Here is an 18,915-nt window from a genome sequence, read left to right on the forward strand (position 1 = left end):
AGACCAGCCATAGTTAGGAGCATCAACTTGACCACTGCAGCCAGTCATGTAATCGTAAGACTGTCCGTACGTCCAGTTCTTACATTCACTCTGGTCCGTGACTCCAGCAGTACACCAGTCATACTGAATCTGGAAGGATGGCATCACAACTTTACCGTTAGAATCAGCAGTAAGTGTCAAGGAAACAGTTGCCTCCCAGTTACCAGGATCAGTGATCAAATAGACCTTCGAGTTTCTAGAGTAAAGAAGCTTGTAAACGTTACCAATGATTTTCAGTTCACTCAATGAGAATAGAGACATGGACTCGTCAGATGAGAACTTGATGGTAACGTCATAGTTATCACCTCCTGTCCACTTAGCACTGGAAACACTAATGTCAGCAAGAGGGAAGTTGGCATTCTTGGCATGAGTAGTCAGATCCAGTCCTGAACATTGAGCTTTAACGTCAGAACATTGCGTAGAAGCTAGCGCTGTTCCCGTTAAAGAGGACCAGGCTAGCGCTGTTGTGAAAAGCCACAAAAGCTTGTTCATAGAAGTTTTCTTTTCTGGTTTTTGCACTCTTAGGATCTGTGGATTTGAATTTGAAAAACGTATCAAAGTCGTTTTGAGAACCAAGTGTTAAATTTGAAAATTGATGATATAACTTGGTATATGATAAGTCCTGTTCAAATACTTTGTATTAAGTATCCAATAAGGACAAATGAAATCTATATTAAAGTGATATAGGTAAAATAATTCTTAATTTCTTCGAAAAAGAACCAAAAACTGGGTAAAAAGAAACTCCACCCAACGCCCAAGGGGGTCCCTTTTTCTTTTTATACGATCAAAAGATTCTAATCGAATTTCGGTGGTGTGGGTTTGGTGTACCAAATGCAGGCGTAAAACAAAGGCGGGTCATATTCAGCTTCTGGAATCTCGCATGGTTATGGTGTTTTACACTTATGATGCACAATAGTGCATATCTTCCGCCAAAGAGTGGAAGGAGACAATATCGTCAATATCTAGGGTGAATGTTCCTCATGCAAGATGACTGAAGCTTAAGCCGCCTTGCCCAATAATAGATGAGCGGACCAGCGTTAAAACTTGCAACACACACATTTCAGGCGCCTCCTCATCTCATTTGTAGCTTCAACTAGTGATGTAGGCTTTAACAGTTCTGAGAAATCAACGAAATATTAGGGTTCTGAGGGGGGCGTGACTGGGCGGTCGGGATAAATGGACTAGTAATAGGAAAACTAAACCTGAAATCGATCTAATGTTGCCTATAACGACGAACTCAAACATGGGCGGTTTAATTAAAAATGAGCTCTTTGAGGCTAGAAATACCTTACAAGAGTCAATAAATTAGGTATCTTATTTCTTACTGGTTACGTGTTGGACCTACCTATATACAGTTTGCTGCGTGTGTGTTGATATCACAACTGCTCATCATTTGCACCTTTTGTATATGACAGTTGTTACAAGTATGGACACAGTGGGGTTAACGTTGTGCCTGGTTACTTGAGTCATGGCTGACCAATAAAAAATTGAGCAAATGGTTAAATCCATAAAGAATGAAATAGAACAAATAAGAATATTAGATCGGGTCAATGTTTTCGAATGACGAATATATTAGACAATAAAACTGAAGCGGACAGGTGCGCCAGTCGTTGAGACTCAGGATGATGGAGTCTACTTCGAGCCCATGTCCATTTCTGTACCATTTTTGATGAATCTGAAAAAATGCAAGTTTATGTACGTACCTATTCCGTATTTTTTTTCAAAATTATTGAAGGCAAAAGAGTGCATATTCAGTGTGTCAAGGCTGAAAACTTGAAAGTAATTATTTGTGAATTTAACTAACTGAGATCTATCAATATGAGAGCTGGTTAAAACTACAAAAAATATCTACCTACAATATACTGTTAGTAAGTAAAGTGTTCAATGATTACATTCTTGCATATTCGACGTTACTAAATTAACAAGGGTCCCAGTCATCAATATAAGCAGAACAATCTTAAAGAGGTTGGCAAGTTGCAGATAAGCATGCACTTCTTTTGCACCCAGTCGAGCCCGAATGGAACGACGGTTCAACCTATCCGATTAGTAAATTACCTAATTCCGAATTGCATAATTACATAATCACTGAATAACTGTTAAATTCTGACTAGATATGAACAAAAGATTTTCAGCCATGTACTAGTTTTCTTATGCACAGGTACTTTTCACGCGTTGTAACTTGGGGATGCTTTATGTGCATTGTCAAGAAATAGGGTTCTAAATCCAATCGTGTTTAGTACAGGTGATCAGCTCAAACGCTGTGGTACATAGCGTTCGTAACGTGCATTTGAATGAAACGCCTGCGAAACAGGTTCGTTTAGAATTGAATGTTGGATGAAGTAGTGCACACTTCGAACCGAGCTTCTAAGGCGCTTGTACATAAGCAAAAGTGACATGCAATAGGATTAGCGAAGTTCTTCTGAATTCTTAGCGTAAGTTCTAATTTCCTAACTTCTGATTGAAATAGAATAAGAAGTGCACAATATGCGCATCCATACGCAACATCCCTCCTGACATATATACGAACTTTCCATGTATAAACCTTCGGTCAGTACAATCTGCATCTTCTCTTTCATCAGGCCTTCAATGTAGACATTGTGGCACGTGAAGATATTATACATAATACACGTAGCCTATTTTTAATAGGAAGTGGACTAAAAGCTGAATACGCGAAAAGAAGAACCTACAGAAAACCTTTTACATACTCAATCAACAAGTTGATCGCGAAGGTAGCAGTAATTCCAGATTTACCCAAGCGTTAGAGGAGGTCCAAATGGCATTCACCGTACCGAAGCATTACAAATCGACCTGTATTTAAGCAATCATATTCCGTAACGATAGTATCTTCTGGTTTACAATTTAAAGCTTCATACCTCTCTATTTATTATCCAGAAAGGTATCAAAACCAGATGATATGTGATATGTGAGTGGTCTAGTTTAAGAATAATAGTCAAGGTCTTCTCAGTATGAAGATTTTTGTTATAATGTATAGTTACGCGTTATTTGTGTGCATCTCTATTCTCCAAGTTGGTAAGGGAGTCAAATTTAAACTGTCAAAATGCAGTTATTGATCTCAGTGTAAAGAGCTTCTCAAAACTTCGTATGTCTTGAGTCATTGACTAGCTTATATGCACACTTATATTCCTTCGAACTCAGACACTGATGGATTATTAGGAATGATTCTTGATCTTGGGCATTCAGTGAGTTCTTTGTCGTTGCTTTAAATTAAGGACAATAAAAACGGTAATGTATGTACTCTCGTATTCGTCACATTTCACGCTTAATAAAAGCATGCGATGATGTAATATATAAATATCGAAATTTATAAGGAAACGATCAGCATTTTCTTTGCTCAACCCTCACAAAGGTCTAAGAATGAGGCTTCCTTTATATAAAGATTATTGTTAAATTCACTTCTGAACTATAACTTGAAATTTACACATGTTAACTACTTCAGCCACATTTTGTTTCAATGAAAGTGGGACAGGGACAATGCTCCACAAGTTGAAACTACCCTACAATTGAAATAGGGTTTTCCATTCTATTTGTTTTACTAAATTCAAGCGTGATCAAAATGTAAACATTTGTCTTGTCCTCAAAATGATTCAAAATTGGCTTATTGAAATAGTATACTATAGCTTAATGCATTTGTTCAAAAGAAATTATTATCTCATGTTTCTGAATTAAGTGAGCAGGAAAGGGTTCTTAAATAGAGGAGTAGAAATTTGGTGAACTTTAACTAATATCTATCTATATTGTCTATCTTCTTCATTTTCATTAATTTGATTATTTCAGAAAATGTTCTCCTTCAAAAGTACAGAAAATTTAATAAAAGACATATAATTCATTATACATATAATCATGTAGTTCTATAATACCAATTAAGATTAAATAATTATATGTTGTAATAGCAAGTTTAGCTTGAGACATTATGTAATGTATTGCGTTAGTTTTCACTACCATGTAGATTAAACAAAAAGATTTAGGCATAGTTGATTCTTTATCCTTGTAATACATAATAATATAGCTTGATGAACCTGCTGTGAATCAAATTTTCAACTATACATCCAAACACCAGATTCAAAATACACGAACGTTGGATAGTCAGAGGTTTCGCTGTAAGGTAAGCTGATAGTAAAGGTGTTAAAACGATAATATTACCATTGATATGCCAAGTTTCAACTATTGTGCGTCATTTCCATGGTAGATATCGCTATAAAGAACGACGACTCTCAGAACAACTACTAATCAAAAGGTGAGGAGCACGATAGTCAACTGGGCCCGTATTTGTGCCAAAGTTCATATATGTGGTGCTCGAAGCTCGTTTGATCAATCATTATTGACCTACAATACCAAAAGGAATGTACAGGCAGATTCAGTTTCCAGCATTTACAGAGGACCCAAAATTGTGATACTGGGCTATAATTTACCCTACAAGCCTGGAAGAGATATAGATAAGCATAAAACCAAAGCCATGTACTCAATCATACGGAAAATCATCGGAAAACTCACAAATACTCTAATATCATATGGCACCATGATCTCCGATCTCCAATGACTATATTTTACAGCGCATCTGCTGAACCCTGAAGCGAGCCGCAATAAGTATATTAAGCAGAACCGCATATCTGTCCAACCTCTTGAACTTACCATAAAATCAAGTTTCCGTATTATATGAATCTGAGTGTTGAGTCCCGGATTTTTGTTTGGTACCACTATATTATCCCAGTACTAATATGGATTTCCAATGCAACAATTGGCCAGTTAGATAGATTAGCAATTCATTTCTATGTACTGGCACTGCTGTTACAAATCTACGACTTTAGAATATCAATCGTACGGTTTTTTTTTTCGGCGATTTTGTTTTGTTTGGATTACCGGCCCCTTGGGTTACTTATGCGTCTAGATTCTTGATTCTTGACTGGGACGTTGAAAATGTACAGCGCCGACCCACGTGGGGGCCTACATAGTTGGTATTTCTAGTATATGGATGTCAACATCAACGTCATTGAGATATTAGAACGTATGGATATGAGTCTGTTATATATTGTTATGTAATTTGATCCATGGCCAGATTCCGTGTGGGCTTTGTAGTTGTCCATTTCTGGTTCCAACTGTTGAGTTCAGAGCAGGTGAAATTCATGCATGTAGCACAATGCGCTATATATGCAAGATCCATGCAAGAGAACACTTCTGCATCGTGCAGCATTCCATCGCCTTACAGACTCTATTGTGCATAGCCATACCGGATCTGTTGTAACACTGACCAGTGACCAGTGACCACAACTGAGTTCTTTTCAACTTTCGAGTAGGTTTATATCTTCCGCACTTCCTTATTCAAAGTCTCAAATCCTTATATACACCTTCCAGGTTATAGGGTTGTAGTCCACCTTTTCAAAACTCCAGCAACCACGCTCAATGTGAGAATGTATAACTGATGATATCCTTCATTCCAAATAGCCTCGGTGTAACCATCAAATTTGCTCGAATTTGGTCATAGTGCTTAAAAGTCAAAGCCTGGCGCCCAATGGAAAAGAGGCGTGATTAAAAGACATGCGTCAGCAAAATAAGATCACCTAGATTTAGCTGACAATATTGGCTCACTCATGAACAGCAGGATTGAGTTTTGGGAGGTGGACGATAACTGGGACCGTTTCAGAACCATTCCTTTTTTTTTTTGGAAGTAACGGGAAAAGCACCCGGGGAAATTTTTACCAGAAACTCCAATTTCCCTCGTGTCGAATGCAGAATCATTGGGTGTGTAGAGTTTTGAACATGCATAGCCTGTATGCATAAATATGCATCGTTCAGTGGTATTTGACTATTGTCGCCCACTACTGAGTGTATTACTTACAGCTCGTAAGTTATAAGCACTAGTTAACGACGATAGATTCGTATCGGCATGCCTGATGCACCCGAGAATCCTCAGCACTTGGATGCGTTTTTTTCTTTTTTTCCCATGTTATTTGGAGGAGCTTCCGCATTAAAACTCCGGAGCTTCACGACATGGTTCCTTGACCTTAGGCAAATCTGCAACCCAAATTTCCAGAAACTGGCTTCGTGGGTTTGGAGATGTTTAAATTTGGAGGCTTGTTTCAGATATTCGTAAATGACATTCCATACAGGTACTTAACTGTACTTGTTACCTCTATTATACTACACCAAGGTGAATATTGTAGTTTTAAGGGAAATATATGGTCAGGGTAAGATGACAATGAACATCATGCAGGAGTTCAATCTATAGTACACTGGGGTTGAGGCACTGTATTACTACCTCTGCTCTAGCATTGTCGAACGAAATAGTTGTCTCCTATGCATAATTTTGAGTAGCATGTATACATCTTGTAAAGTCGAAAACTCTCCCATACGTGTGCAACGTTGAATGTTGCACAATAATTCTCCTAGTACAGGACACTCATACAACATACAAGGAGTGGAAGAGCCGTCATGACTCAGCTTGTATAATGAATGCTAATTTTGAATCTCTTGAGCTGGGCCTTACGAACATCTTTCCTACGTATGAGACCCTCCCAACTCTTAACTCACCGCTTGGGCCTATGATATCGATGGCTTGAGCTTGTTAAAAGGTTATTATACAAAGAATGACACGGGTATGTTGAATCCGGGAATTTTTACCCATTCGAGTTCAGACATCATGCCCTTCACATAGTGGCTCTTTATACATATTTTCTCTTTGTTCGCCTTCCAGGCTGCCACGTCCGCCTACAATTACTCTGAAGTATGTACGATGTACGCATCATACCATGGTTTTTCAAGTGATGAATAGCGTGAGTGTAGCCAGCAGCTAATATGTAGGGAAGGGGACACACAATACCTCTGAACATTTTGTCCAAGGATGTTAACAAACGGCTGTCATACACAGATATATGCATTATACACAGATATATAAACGACTTGACGAGGCGTGTTAAAGACCTCGGACTCGATGTACATTGCACCTCAATCTTCACAACTTACAAGTTACCATTCGAAGTAAAGCACAAGTCCAACTGGTATGAGATGTGTATGCTTGCGTAAAAGTTTGTGACTTCACACCCTTTTACATCTAACGAGTCGTAAATGTATGGTAAATTCTTAATAATAATAAGCCTATCGGGTACCGCAGCTTTGGGAAGAAAGAAAAAGAACGAACAAAAACAGAAAGTCGACCTCAAGTTCGTATTTTTGAGACCGAGAATGTGTGTGACCACGTACCTTATGCACAAACGTACGTTTATTGATCGGTTAAAAAGACACCTAAGTGAAGGAGGATATAATCACAACTTGCCAATTATCCAAGTAACTTGTCAAACTTGTCAACCAAATATACAGCCTCAGCACTGTAATCAATTGTGTTGATTGAGACTGCGTTGTAACGGATTCTCACTTGGCCGTTGTAATTATCCTGTCTGGCCCTGATCCTAAATTCGAATTCTTTCATTTGAACGGCACTCACTATCTGGACAAACTTGTCGTTCTCCTCCTCTTTGAACTTCACGAGGTCATTAGCACTCACACCAAGGAACTGCTTAGCCTGGTCTTCAAACATTGTCAGCCACAGTTGTCCAGATTGATCAAGCACTGAAACTGTTAGGATGTATCTGTACAATGGCACTGCATGGTTGATATCACATTTCTCACATCTCCAAGTTCCATCGTGCTGTTCAATGACCTTCTTGTTGCAACCTTCGGAGGAGCAGGCAGGATAACTAAAGTTATCCGTCTTGACAAAATTGACGGAGGCCTTTATCGAGAAAAACGCAGGCTTGTCCCCCATTCCTATTTCCTCGTTCTGTGCATCGATGATCAACTTACGGTCCTCAATAGAAGTCTTTTTGGATGTCATTTCAGTTTTCAATGAGTGGAAATCCTCATTGCGGCCTTGAGCATCATACCAGCCTTTGAGTGAGTAAGCCTCTGGAGCATCGGGGTTTGCAGATATGGTGCCAGAGGGGGTCATTGATAAGGTCTTACCGTTAAAATCACTAACTTTAGCACCTTTAACTGCAATAACAGTTCCCTGTGGGATATCAAAGTCAACAGCAGCTTTATTCCAAAGACCCAGTGAAATGGCAAATTGGGAATCATCCACTATGGTGATATCACGACGGTCATATGATTTACCAGCTCTGGAAGTAATCTGGAAAGCTGGATTGACCTCTTTTATGACACCTACAACGTCAATGATTGAGTCAGACTCCAAATCTTGAACCTTATTGAGCTTGACAAATTTGAAGTTAATCTTTGGAACGCCATCGTTATCCGTACACTCTTCAATGACTGTATCCCTGTCCAAGGCCAACTCATAAGGGTGACTCAAATTTGAGAATTGTGGTTTTGAAGGTTGAATTCTTGCCTTCGAGACGTAGTAAACTTTGCCCTCTTGTAAAAAGTTGTAAAACTTATCAGCAACCTCGTTGAAAGCAGATGCCCTAATCTCATCAGTCTGGTCCATGAAATTGACGCTAAAAAGTCTACCTTCACCTTTTTGGTTGGACCAGGTACGCATCTCACCTTTGTAGGACACACGCACTTTAATGGTCCAGCTGTTCTGGTATGGAGAAAGTTGATCCAGGTTGTACATGTTTGAAGGTTTCTTCTGATTTGGCTTTGACGTAGAAGAAGAGGTTGAGATGATATTTGTCTTTGGCACGGTAACAACAGGTGCAGCAGCAGCAACAACATTCTTCGCTGGAAGTTGTTGAGGAGCTGGTGTGGTGGTGCCACTATCAGGGATTGGAGTGGCCTCTGCCTCACTGCCTTGGTATAGATCTTCATCTGGATGGTGAAGGAAATATTCGTCTAGCGGCTCAACTTTCCCACCAACTTTGTTCGCAGTGGACTGGAGTATGGTCAAACTGCTAATGATTATAACGTGTTTGTTGTCTTTCCCCATTCTTTCAATCTCATAGCTCTCAAGAGTAACAATGGACGACTTCTTCAGGCCATTGTCAGTACAGTACTGAACAGCTTCTGGTCTGATGACCGCTTGGGTACTGTGAACACCATCAGATAAGATCAAACGTAGCCTGTTGCCCGCGTCGTTCGTGATGACTTTCACGTTAAGTACTTGAAGGGTAATCGGGTCTCTCTTCTGCCAGAATTCCTTCTTGGAGAACAGCAGCTTGAGAACATCGGTATCGAACTTGTATTCAGTCATTGTTTCTTAAAGCCCTTTCCACCGCTTTGAAGTCTATGAAGAGAAACGCGTAAGTGTTATTGCGATTTCTGTTTTCATTTTCCTTTTTGGTCGGTGGCGATTTTTCGTGACGCGTCGTCCTTTGAGCGTCAAATGTGGTGCACGGGTTAATAGGTGCAGGGGTTAATAGGTGTACGGATGTTGTGCCATGGCCATGGCCATCAACTCATCCCATACTCTGTCTTTCAATGTGTATACAAAGGGCACTGTAGTGTTCTGGAAAAGCCATGAACATCAGCGTACAGCCTTCCTTCCAAGATGTCATTGACGATGCTAAGGACCTGAGAGAGACTACAAGTTCCTTTTGGATCAACTTTACACAGCTGGAACAGCTGGATGATGGCATCACAGATGAACAAGTTATCCAAGTATCAAAAGTGGAAGGTGATGATGGAGTGAAGTTTGAGAGCGATAACCTCCGCTTCATACAAACCGAGCCCGGAGACTATAATGTTGAGTATAAGGGTTATGAATTTGTCCTGGAGACTGCACGCAGGGTCTGTGGTACTGGTTTGGAGAATGCGACAAGTTTCCACATATCGCCCGATGAGACAAGGTATTTGATTGGTGACGATGGAGGTTCCTTAATACTGGGGTCCTTAGCTGATGGCTGTCAGAAGAAAACGATTAAATCTGCCCATTACTCCACAATTACAAGGTCTTGCTTCTTCCCATCGGGTGAGGTCGCGTTGACTACTGGCCTTGACCTTCAAATAAAGATCTGGAATCTACAGGACGGTTCGTCGCCTCGTGTATTTAAGTCTCAAAAGTCAAGAATTACAGATCTCGTTATGGTTGAGCGTGGAAGGAACTTTCTGTCCTCAAGTCTTGATGGAACCATCAATCTGTGGGATTGTGCCTCAGGTATGTGTATTTCAACGTTTAAGAGATCACGTACAGTGAATGATGGGGTGACGGCCCTGTGCATCGCAAAGGGGGAATCGAAGCTTCAGCACACCAAATCTTCCTACGAGCATGGAACATTGGGGAAGACGCTAATAGCTGGCCATAACAGTGGGACTGTCACTTTGTTTGACCTGGGATCAAGGGAGGAAATACTAAATGTTGGTGGCTTCCAATCTGCTGTTGTTGATGTTCTCAAACCATCAGAATTCAACGTTTTAATATCATATGAGAATGGTAAAGTCAAATCTTGGGATTTGAGAAATATTGGAACTCATACGAACGAAATCGACTTGAAGAATACCATCAATAGCACAGTGATAGACGATGAATCAATCGTCGTATCGTACGCTACGGGCTATCTTTCAAGGCTCACACACACACTGGAGTCAATATCTACAATTGTAGGCACAGAGGATAACGTGACACTTTTAGCATCCCAGGGTACCACATATCTATGTTCTTCTTCCAGTATTTATAAACTATAGATGCTATAAATAAATGGACATGGAAACTAAAATCATGGGTGTATCTTATCAGTGGTGCTGAATGTTTTCTCGAGATATAATTGTATACTGAAACAATGATCATACTGGTTGAATAACAATTTCTATCACGTTTCCCTGATCTTTCTCGAATATATACAGGTATGAAAGGTCTAGTATTGACAGAAATTATCCGATCCAATCGAGTCCGTTAACCTCTTTCCATGTATCTTTAAGCAATTCTTGACATTTTCTCTGTGATCCCCTCGTGATTGCCAGCTTCTTTGAGAGTATGTCTCTGTTTTCAATGCCCTTCTTACCTTCACCTAGCATTTCATTGTGTAGCTTATTGAGAGAATCAGTAATCCAAATTTGAGCTTTAAGTGGATGTTTAGCAATCAACAACGAAACAATCGACGAATATTGGTCAACATTGCTTCTCGTGGTTTCAAACATTCCACGAAGTACCTGAAATGTCAACAGAGGCCCAATATCAACTTCGATGAGTTTATTCCACGCAATCTGCTGTTCTTCCGTAACTTTTCTCGGTGCTAAAAATCCATTCCAAAATTTTGCAACTGATTTTATAACAAATTTCTCCTGATATCCCAAGAGTTCTAGAGCCATCTCAACTATAAGTTGTAACGCTTTAGACTCATAAAGTAAGTAAGATGGCTTACCATTAGTAAGAGCAGAAAACAGCGTCACCGTCAGCTGTATTAAATCCGGGTCTTCTTTAATTAAATCAAAATGTGATTGGACAAACACACGAATAACCCACGTAATCTGTTCATTAGATATCGGCTCTTGATACTGAACTTTTTTGGACTTTAAACCACAGTTGAACAGGGCAATACACAATTCCAAGAGATGTGGTAGCGTTTTGCTTAAATCGCATTTGGTTGATAAGTCAGTAGCGAATGATATTACATCTTGGTATTTCATGGCGAAAGGCCCGAAGTCTTCCACTAGACCTGTTTTATAAATTGCGATGGCTCTCTCGGTTAGCAAAGAGTTTCGAGATAAATGATCAGCTTGCAAGACAAACGACTGTATCAGATGATTGATTCTGGTATGTATTGATCCCGAATAGTTCATCCAGAAGCTTCTCAACTGGTTGAACATCTCTTCATTATCTTCTTCCAGATAGTCTGGAATTTCCAAGCCTTTTGCAACTTCATGAATACACGTTAGCAATGATAGAGCATAGGTCAACTCATCATCGGTTAAGGTACCATTTGATCCAGCCTTCATGAGAAGTGGTGTGCTTGTGGTCTCAATCATTCCAATAATATTCGTGGTATAAATTTCCTGATTGGAAGCACTTGGAAGAGATTGAACAACACAGCAGACCGAATGCACAAGTTTTTCTCTTGTAAATGGATCAACTGTATTATTTGTTATCATTTCAACCAACATGGGCTCAAACCCATTGATATTATCAACTAGTTGTAGACGGCAACTATCGCAAATTTCCATTATTGTCTTGGAGATTGTCAGGTTCAACATTTTATAGGTCTTCAACCCGTGGAATAGATAGTCAATCACCTGTCTCAAGTAGTTGTTGGATTCACACTCTTTGAAGAAGAACCCGAGTTCCCCTAAGAACTTTATACTATACCTAGCATAAATATCCCTCTTGGAACTGTCCAGTGAATTAACCTGTGCGGTAATGCGGTCCAAAAATCGTTGTTCAAATAGGTCCATGATAATATGGACCAGTTCATCATTGGCATGCGAGAAATTGGAAGACAATGAAGCTAATAGGAAATAACTTGCTTCTTTTTCCTCCACGGTTGTTGTGAATGAGCCAACTGTCGATGCCAAACCTTTATACAGATCAAGACCAAGTTGAGTATACAACAAATCAAATAAATCACCAACGTCAACCCTGAATGATTCGAATTCACGTTTATTATCGTGATAGTCACTGTGTAAAAGTAGTTCAGGAGTTAGTTTAATCTTGTTGAAATAAATCTGAGATATGCTCAAGAATGCACGGCGTGAATTAGTTTCAACTTCAGGCCATTCTTGCTTTGACAGTTGTTTCAAAGATTCCAAGTCATCTGTGAATATATCAAGAAGTTGACTCCAAAATTCTAACATCTGCTTTGAAATTTGCTCCTCCATGATTGGTACAGATGGGAAGTTTGTAAGATTCACCAAGAATTGTAGCTTTGAACTTTGCTCAGCAGTGAACAACTTCGAAGCCAGTTGAAGAGAATCTATCTCTAAAAATGCAATGATAAGGCTGGTTAAGTTATTCAACGAGTCAAAGTCTTGATTGTTTAGGTATTCTGCAATTTTGTCCAATAACCAGTTACTACTGAACAGCGCATCAAATTGACAACGATGTTGGTAGTTTACCATGAGTGGATTATCTTCAAAAACTTCCGTGATCAGTTCAACACACAATGTTGTAATCTCTGGATCAGTAGTACACTGGAGCACTTCAATCAGCACTGGCCAGATATCATTTAGATCATATCTTAACGTCGTCTTCACTTGAACAAACGATACATATTGGAACCACGTTGTCAACGTCTTCAACGACGCTTTGGTATTAACATTGTTCGACAAATTCGTTGTCATCATATGTTTCCAGAGGGGGAAAATGTCGTTTTGAACACGTTTGTGTATTAGGATCTCTGAGTTTGTATTGTCCTTAAGGAAATCCTCCACGTATGTTGACAGGAACGTGAGAACGATTTCATTGATTGCCTGGTTTTGTACAAGCCATGGTATTGCTTCATTTTGCGGGGAGGAAGAGTCCAGCTCCAACTGCTGAGAATCTAACGAACGTAGAACAGCGATGAAGAGCGCTAATGGATTCAACCATTCAGCAGGTGGTTCAAACGTCCTATAGGCCAGAGAGTAATTCTGAAACATCTTCTTAACAACAAATATATTATTCATCTTGTACCTGATGTTCCTGTACAGCAAGGAATGGATACAACGCGCCAATTCCTCAAACAACCCTTCACCATTGACCAGTGATAGTTTGATGTTTATCGTCAGCGTCAAGGCCCCAAAGAACTGTGAGTTCAACGGCACATCTTCATTCAGCAACAGCGCATCAGCCACCTCATACCCTTTAGCAGACTTCTGTATCGTTTGCAGATAAGACTGGATCGACTTGATCTCGTTGGTGTCGTGTTGAGTGTACATCATCTCAATCAGCTTGTTTGTTTCTTCTGTTAGTAAAGGCAACCATTGAAAGGGACAAGGACGTCCTCCGTATCATCAACAACTTCACTTACACTGATCAACTGATCGATGGTGGGGTCCTGGGGAAACTCCATAGGCCGCTAAGTCTTCAGCAAGTACACATATACGAACCCTCTTTGGGCGGTTGGTCCAGCGGCTAATTTCCTAGGCTCAATGCTCTATTTGAAGATCAAAACAATGCGAGATCCGAGGTGGGAGAAAAAGTTTTGATTTCCTCCACCGTCGTTGGAGGAGAAGTGCACTGCCCAAATTTCGCTCTTCGTTTCTGTGGCAGTTACAGGGAAAGAAAGAAAGAAAAAACTATCACTGCCCGGGTTCATAACCGTTATTGTAGGACGCACAATAGACGTAGATAGCCGCAACGATGTGCTCAACACAGAGTCCATAGGTGTACATCTGTTGAGATTGAAGGGCACGCACGCATAGGTTTGGCGATAGAATGTGCGGTTTATTGAGCAGTTAAATTCCAGTGGGGCTGTCATATGTGGGGAGAATGTGCTTAAGGTGCTCGATGGGGATGAAAATCAGCATGGTGGTGAACTTGTCAATGGCCTTCACAGCAGTCCGCAACCCGTTTTGGATGCAAAAGGGCTAGTCCGTTGATTAATGTCCGTATAACACAACATTTACTGGTGGAGAGGAAGCTGTAGACAAGAAGAAGAAGGGAGAAGAGCGGAGCGAAGGCTCGTGCCAGAAAGGTCAAAATCATGGCTGCGGACTCTATCATTACTTGGGCCTTCACAAACATGAAGATGGATCTAAACGCTGGAAGAGTGGTACTTATTAGGAACGCTCTGACATGAATCTGCCATCTCCAAGGAGATCTGGAATTTCAGTTAAAGTATGAACTAATCTTAGCTGGATTATGTTGGTGGCTATTCGATTCAATGTGGTATTTACTATTATGGTGCTACATTTGATATGATGTAAAACACCCGAACATTCACTACTTAAATTGCTATTAAATATGTATACCTGGAAGAGACAGCCTGTATTTCCCAATCAATAGGCTAAGAGATATTGTGTAATTAATTACATTTATATGAATTAGAGTCAAATATGACATTCTTTAATGTCAATGACTGGAATAATACATAATATTTGATTTTAGAATTATATCATTATGCAAATATGTCATGTTGAATTTTCTATTAAAAAATAGACTCAACAAACTATCTTCAAATTTAGGCATCAATATATGAAATATCAATTTCAATGACTTGAAAGGATCATATCTATATTTTGAGTTCTCAATGAGGCTGACTTTGTTATTTATGTAATAAAGAACACTCAAAACTTGCTTTCTGTATTTCAGTTTTTGTTATAGTACAGCCAGAGGGTAATTATTCGAGCCAAGGTTCAGATAGTTTATAAGATCATTCAAAACTGGAGGCCTAACGCACTTTTATGGGTTAAGAAGTTAGTGATTGGTTTCTTTATCTGATACACTATGGACTTCTTCTTCAAACTTAGTATGTAATATCATTAGTTGCTCAAAAATATTAATTTTGCAATGTGACTAAATATACAGATGGACGATTTGAACCACCACAATACACCAATAATGTCAAAACAAGGGCCTATATTCTCTGCTTGAGAGCCTCTTATGAACCCTATTGTCAAGCAGGGCGACAAAAATTATCTAAAAGTCCCAAATGTTGGGGTCAAAGTTTCGGTATTTCACAGCTTACCATTCAAATGTCATGTTGTCGAGAAAACTTGGACTATCTTCAGTAATCGGAGATCAAAGACCTTCTCTACGCATCCAATTGACCAGATCGTCAACACCGGAAGCTTTACAGTACCATTTATTCCGAGTTTAAACCTGAGAATGATGTATTGTCTTTATTTATAGTACAGATTGTTCCAACTGAAGCAATTGCTGATTGATCAGCTTATTGCTTTGCTGTACAACACGCATAGGGGCAGCAGACACCCGCAGCGCTCTTTGTATATATGGTCAGTGGAGGAAAATATCCTCGGAGTTGTAGTAGTGGTAATCAAATAAACTGTGGTGTTCATGTGGTAAGGTGGAGTTTCCGGCGAATTGGAAAGACTGAGTAATGGGTTGATCTTTGTCAAATCCTCATTATTGGGGCTGTCACAAGCAGGGGGGGGGGGTAGCGTTCAATGAAAGGCATTTATTAGCCTTAGTTATTAGAGAGGAATAGCACACTTTTTCTTTAATATTGAGAGGCAATGGTGTTGTCAAAGAGAGCACCAAGTTCTACGTAGCATCCCAGAAAAAATCTTGTGTACTGATCATCATTCCAAATTTGATAAAAAGACAATCCTCAAGATCGGCAAAAACTACAAAAGCTTTTCCCTCTTTAGTACATATCAAAAGCATTGATCTCGGATCTCAGTGGTTTAATAATCACATTATAGCTACTATATGAATGATGGAATCCTATGAACATGTTGTACGGGATGGTTTGGCCAATTCGGCATCTCTAAAAGTACCCTACAATAGGCTAGATTTGCACATTCCCCTTTCACAACCCAGCCGATACTCCCCAGTAGGACATTTGACAGGTTTTACTATCAAGACCCACACTAATGACAAATCTCACCTCCGGTTGATCTCGGACGGGGTGGGCGGAAGAGAGAGAGATGGGGTACTTCTGCGTGAACTTGGTCTCCCCAGCTCAGCACAAGCCCCTGTCATGCTAAAGAGGTCCCTCCCCACCCTATTGAGGTTAGACGGCGCTCTTTCTAAACTCCCCTCAGAGTAACTGGTTGAACAAACACTTCAAAATCCTCCTTATAACTGCCGAGTAATTTTGAGCTACAAGACAATGTAGTAATGGATAAAAAATAGAAATGCAATTTGGTTCCCTGGTTCCATTTCCCCAGAGTGTTTCAATGTTATGTATCATTTGTCTTTTCAGTCCAATCCGTCTCCAGCCTGTGTTGAGAATGTAATGAAAAGCTACTCTTCTTTAAATAGCGATGAAGGTTACCTCCTCATATGTGTGTCACATGCTATTTTTCAGCCCGTGTTTTCTTTTGTTATTTTGTCGTTAAAAGCGTCATCATTGTTCGTTTGTTTCTTGTTGCTGATGCGAGTGATTCAGAGATGGTGGTGAACGCTCGCAATAACTGGGTCTTCAGTTATGGCTAACGCTCAACCATTTCTTGTAGTAGTTTGACGAAGCAGCCAGCGAGGAATCATGCGACGAGCTCTTTGGGCAAGATGCTGGAGGGTCATTTCTCGATGATGAGCTGGCTATGGATGCAGACGACGATGCCGGTGGTGTTGATGTGGACTCCCTTGGAACGTTGTCGAGGCTCAATCCTGCAATGCTCTGCTCATTCTTAAGAGTCGAGGAGAGTAACAGTGGCGATTTGATCAGATATTCATGCGATGGGTGCTCATCACTCTCATCCCCATCATCCTCCATCATGGACGCTATCGAGTCCTGTCTGGGTTGTAATACCGGCGAGATCAACTGTGGAACATTGTTGTTGAATTGGAAATGCGAGCGAGTATCTCTAAGTTTGCACTCATCCGAACAGTAGACAGCGTGATTCGTACAAATCTTCTCGCATACGATGCAGTAGTCGTTGAAGGCAGACATGTCTAGTTGTTGTGTGTTGTATGCTATATGTAGTGTGGAATGGTAATCCAAAGAATGGAGACAAAATGCAGTTTGTTGTGTAGAGAAGAGGATGACTTTTACCGTTAAAGAACGTAATGCAATTTTCTTTCCCGTTAGAGTTTTGTCTTTGTGTTGGACGTTTGTTGTCCTTTGTGACTTGACTTGACTTGACTTGACTTGACAGGTGGGCAGTGGGGAAAGGTACGTAATGTTGTTTATAAACAAGGAAGGACAAAGGACAAAACGCAAGCTTTTAAAGTAGAACAAAACTGTGGCTTTTTATATATAACAACCTGGCACAAAAGTTTTTTTTGGGGCATCATCATCATACAAAACATGCGCTTGTCCAACAATTGAAACGGCTGCAATCGTGCTCGAGAAAGTTTTTTTTCTTTTTCTTGCCTTAACGGACATGCACACACCCCTCGTGGCGCTTTTTGAAAGGTCATTTGCACGGTTCACACACGAGCCTACATGCGAAAAGAAACTCTTTCCCACCCGAGGCCCCGTGTTTCGTCGCAACCTTTTAACCTAACAAGCAGCGTGGAACCATCCATAAACGTGTCAAATTTGCGCAAATCAGTACTAATAGGGGAAAGAGTTGGGAGACAAAACTTTATAGGGTTACCGAATACAGTAATTTGCACAATGTAAAAAAAGTTTCAGGAGATTTTTTTGTGTTTTTGCGAATAAAAATTTCAACCGGCATAAAGATCACTGCTTCCAAGTGTTAACTGGAAAACACCCGCGTGGCGCACGCTATCTCCAACCATCAGCCCAAATGTGATTCTCCCCCTACTGTGTGGAGTTGGACCGGTTGTGGAGGGGTTTGAAACATACTTTGGGGGGGGGGAGATGCGGTAGGATGGAAGGACTGACATCTGTGCCCTTTTCTCAAACTTATGAAATACAGACAGAAATGCCTAGAACCTTTTCTACAATTTCACGGTCCGTTTCCATCAGGGGGTTGTTTACAAAAGAAGGCTTAACCACGTTGATCGCGATGGACCCGGCGCAGTTGGTCGGCGTGGACCGTGGCCGCTTGAAAATTTCTGGTTTGCTTGCTCTAGAATTTTTACACTTGTAAAGTTTGTTTTAAACTTTGTACTTTTGCCCAGCTCTAAAAGTAGGCAAAGGGAAAAAAAAACAATCAGGCACATGGGCAAGAGAGCGCAGGATATATACACACCTTACTAATCAAAAAGTGCATTGAATATGTATATACTGGATGCACCATGCACGTGTAGCACATGAGAGCACATGGACTGCATGAGGCAGAACATGATATGAAAAGTAAAATGAGGCTTAAAAATGGAGAATAGAGTGTTCTGAATCCAGCAGTGTCATTTTCACGTTTATACGACCATTATTGGCCGAGTTATTGAAGATCTAAGGTATTTCGTGATGTCTCTATTCGGGTGTGGTTTTTTGGAAATCACAAAACGATTTTTAGCGGGAG

At 40.2% G+C, this 18,915-nt stretch overlaps 5 protein-coding genes across 5 annotated transcripts in view; 1 reads left to right on the forward strand and 4 right to left on the reverse strand.

Moving 5' to 3' along the window:
- Positions 1-738, reverse strand: part of CYBJADRAFT_186846 (uncharacterized protein) — a gene marked incomplete at its 3' end in the record, with an annotated part of 4,130 nt that extends 3,392 nt beyond the window's left edge. The window contains exon 1 of the mRNA XM_020217234.1: positions 5-738. Within this exon, the coding sequence (XP_020068381.1) occupies positions 5-531 (527 nt within the window). The remainder of the gene's footprint in view (positions 1-4) is intronic.
- A 6,122-nt stretch (positions 739-6,860) lies between these two features.
- On the reverse strand, positions 6,861-9,242 carry RFA1 (replication factor A subunit protein RFA1). The gene has a single exon (XM_020215838.1). It carries the CDS (start codon positions 9,197-9,199, stop codon positions 7,331-7,333), a length of 1,869 nt encoding a protein of 622 aa, XP_020068382.1. The 5' UTR covers positions 9,200-9,242; the 3' UTR covers positions 6,861-7,330.
- A 214-nt stretch (positions 9,243-9,456) lies between these two features.
- RPN14 (Rpn14p) lies at positions 9,457-10,879 on the forward strand. Its single transcript, XM_020215839.1, has one exon. It carries the CDS (start codon positions 9,466-9,468, stop codon positions 10,627-10,629), a length of 1,164 nt encoding a protein of 387 aa, XP_020068383.1. The 5' UTR covers positions 9,457-9,465; the 3' UTR covers positions 10,630-10,879.
- On the reverse strand, positions 10,560-14,119 carry KAP122 (Kap122p). Its single transcript, XM_020215840.1, has 2 exons — positions 13,887-14,119; positions 10,560-13,806 (listed from the first exon to the last, which is right to left on the reverse strand). Exons 1-2 carry the CDS (start codon positions 13,926-13,928, stop codon positions 10,816-10,818), a joined length of 3,033 nt encoding a protein of 1,010 aa, XP_020068384.1. The 5' UTR covers positions 13,929-14,119; the 3' UTR covers positions 10,560-10,815.
- A 2,845-nt stretch (positions 14,120-16,964) lies between these two features.
- CYBJADRAFT_164533 (uncharacterized protein) lies at positions 16,965-17,435 on the reverse strand (the record flags this gene model as incomplete). Its single annotated transcript, XM_020213859.1, has 1 exon — positions 16,965-17,435. The coding sequence occupies one exon, from the start codon at positions 17,433-17,435 to the stop codon at positions 16,965-16,967; it is 471 nt and encodes a 156-aa protein (XP_020068385.1).
- Positions 17,436-18,915: the final 1,480 nt, after the last annotated feature.

Source organism: Cyberlindnera jadinii (genome assembly GCF_001661405.1).
Source record: "Cyberlindnera jadinii NRRL Y-1542 unplaced genomic scaffold CYBJAscaffold_18, whole genome shotgun sequence".
In the NCBI taxonomy this organism is placed as follows: domain Eukaryota; kingdom Fungi; phylum Ascomycota; class Saccharomycetes; order Phaffomycetales; family Wickerhamomycetaceae; genus Williopsis; species Williopsis jadinii.

Excerpts from the sequence above, each read along its gene's own strand:
- RFA1 (XM_020215838.1), bottom strand. The coding sequence starts at position 9,199 with ATGACTGAATACAAGTTCGATACCGATGTTCTCAAGCTGCTGTTCTCC.
- RPN14 (XM_020215839.1), top strand. The coding sequence starts at position 9,466 with ATGAACATCAGCGTACAGCCTTCCTTCCAAGATGTCATTGACGATGCT.
- KAP122 (XM_020215840.1), bottom strand. The coding sequence starts at position 13,928 with ATGGAGTTTCCCCAGGACCCCACCATCGATCAGTTGATCAGT. Across the intron at positions 13,807-13,886 it reads CCATCGATCAGTTGATCAGT|CTGATTGAGATGATGTACAC; the intron begins GTAAGTGAAGTT and ends GAAACAAACAAG.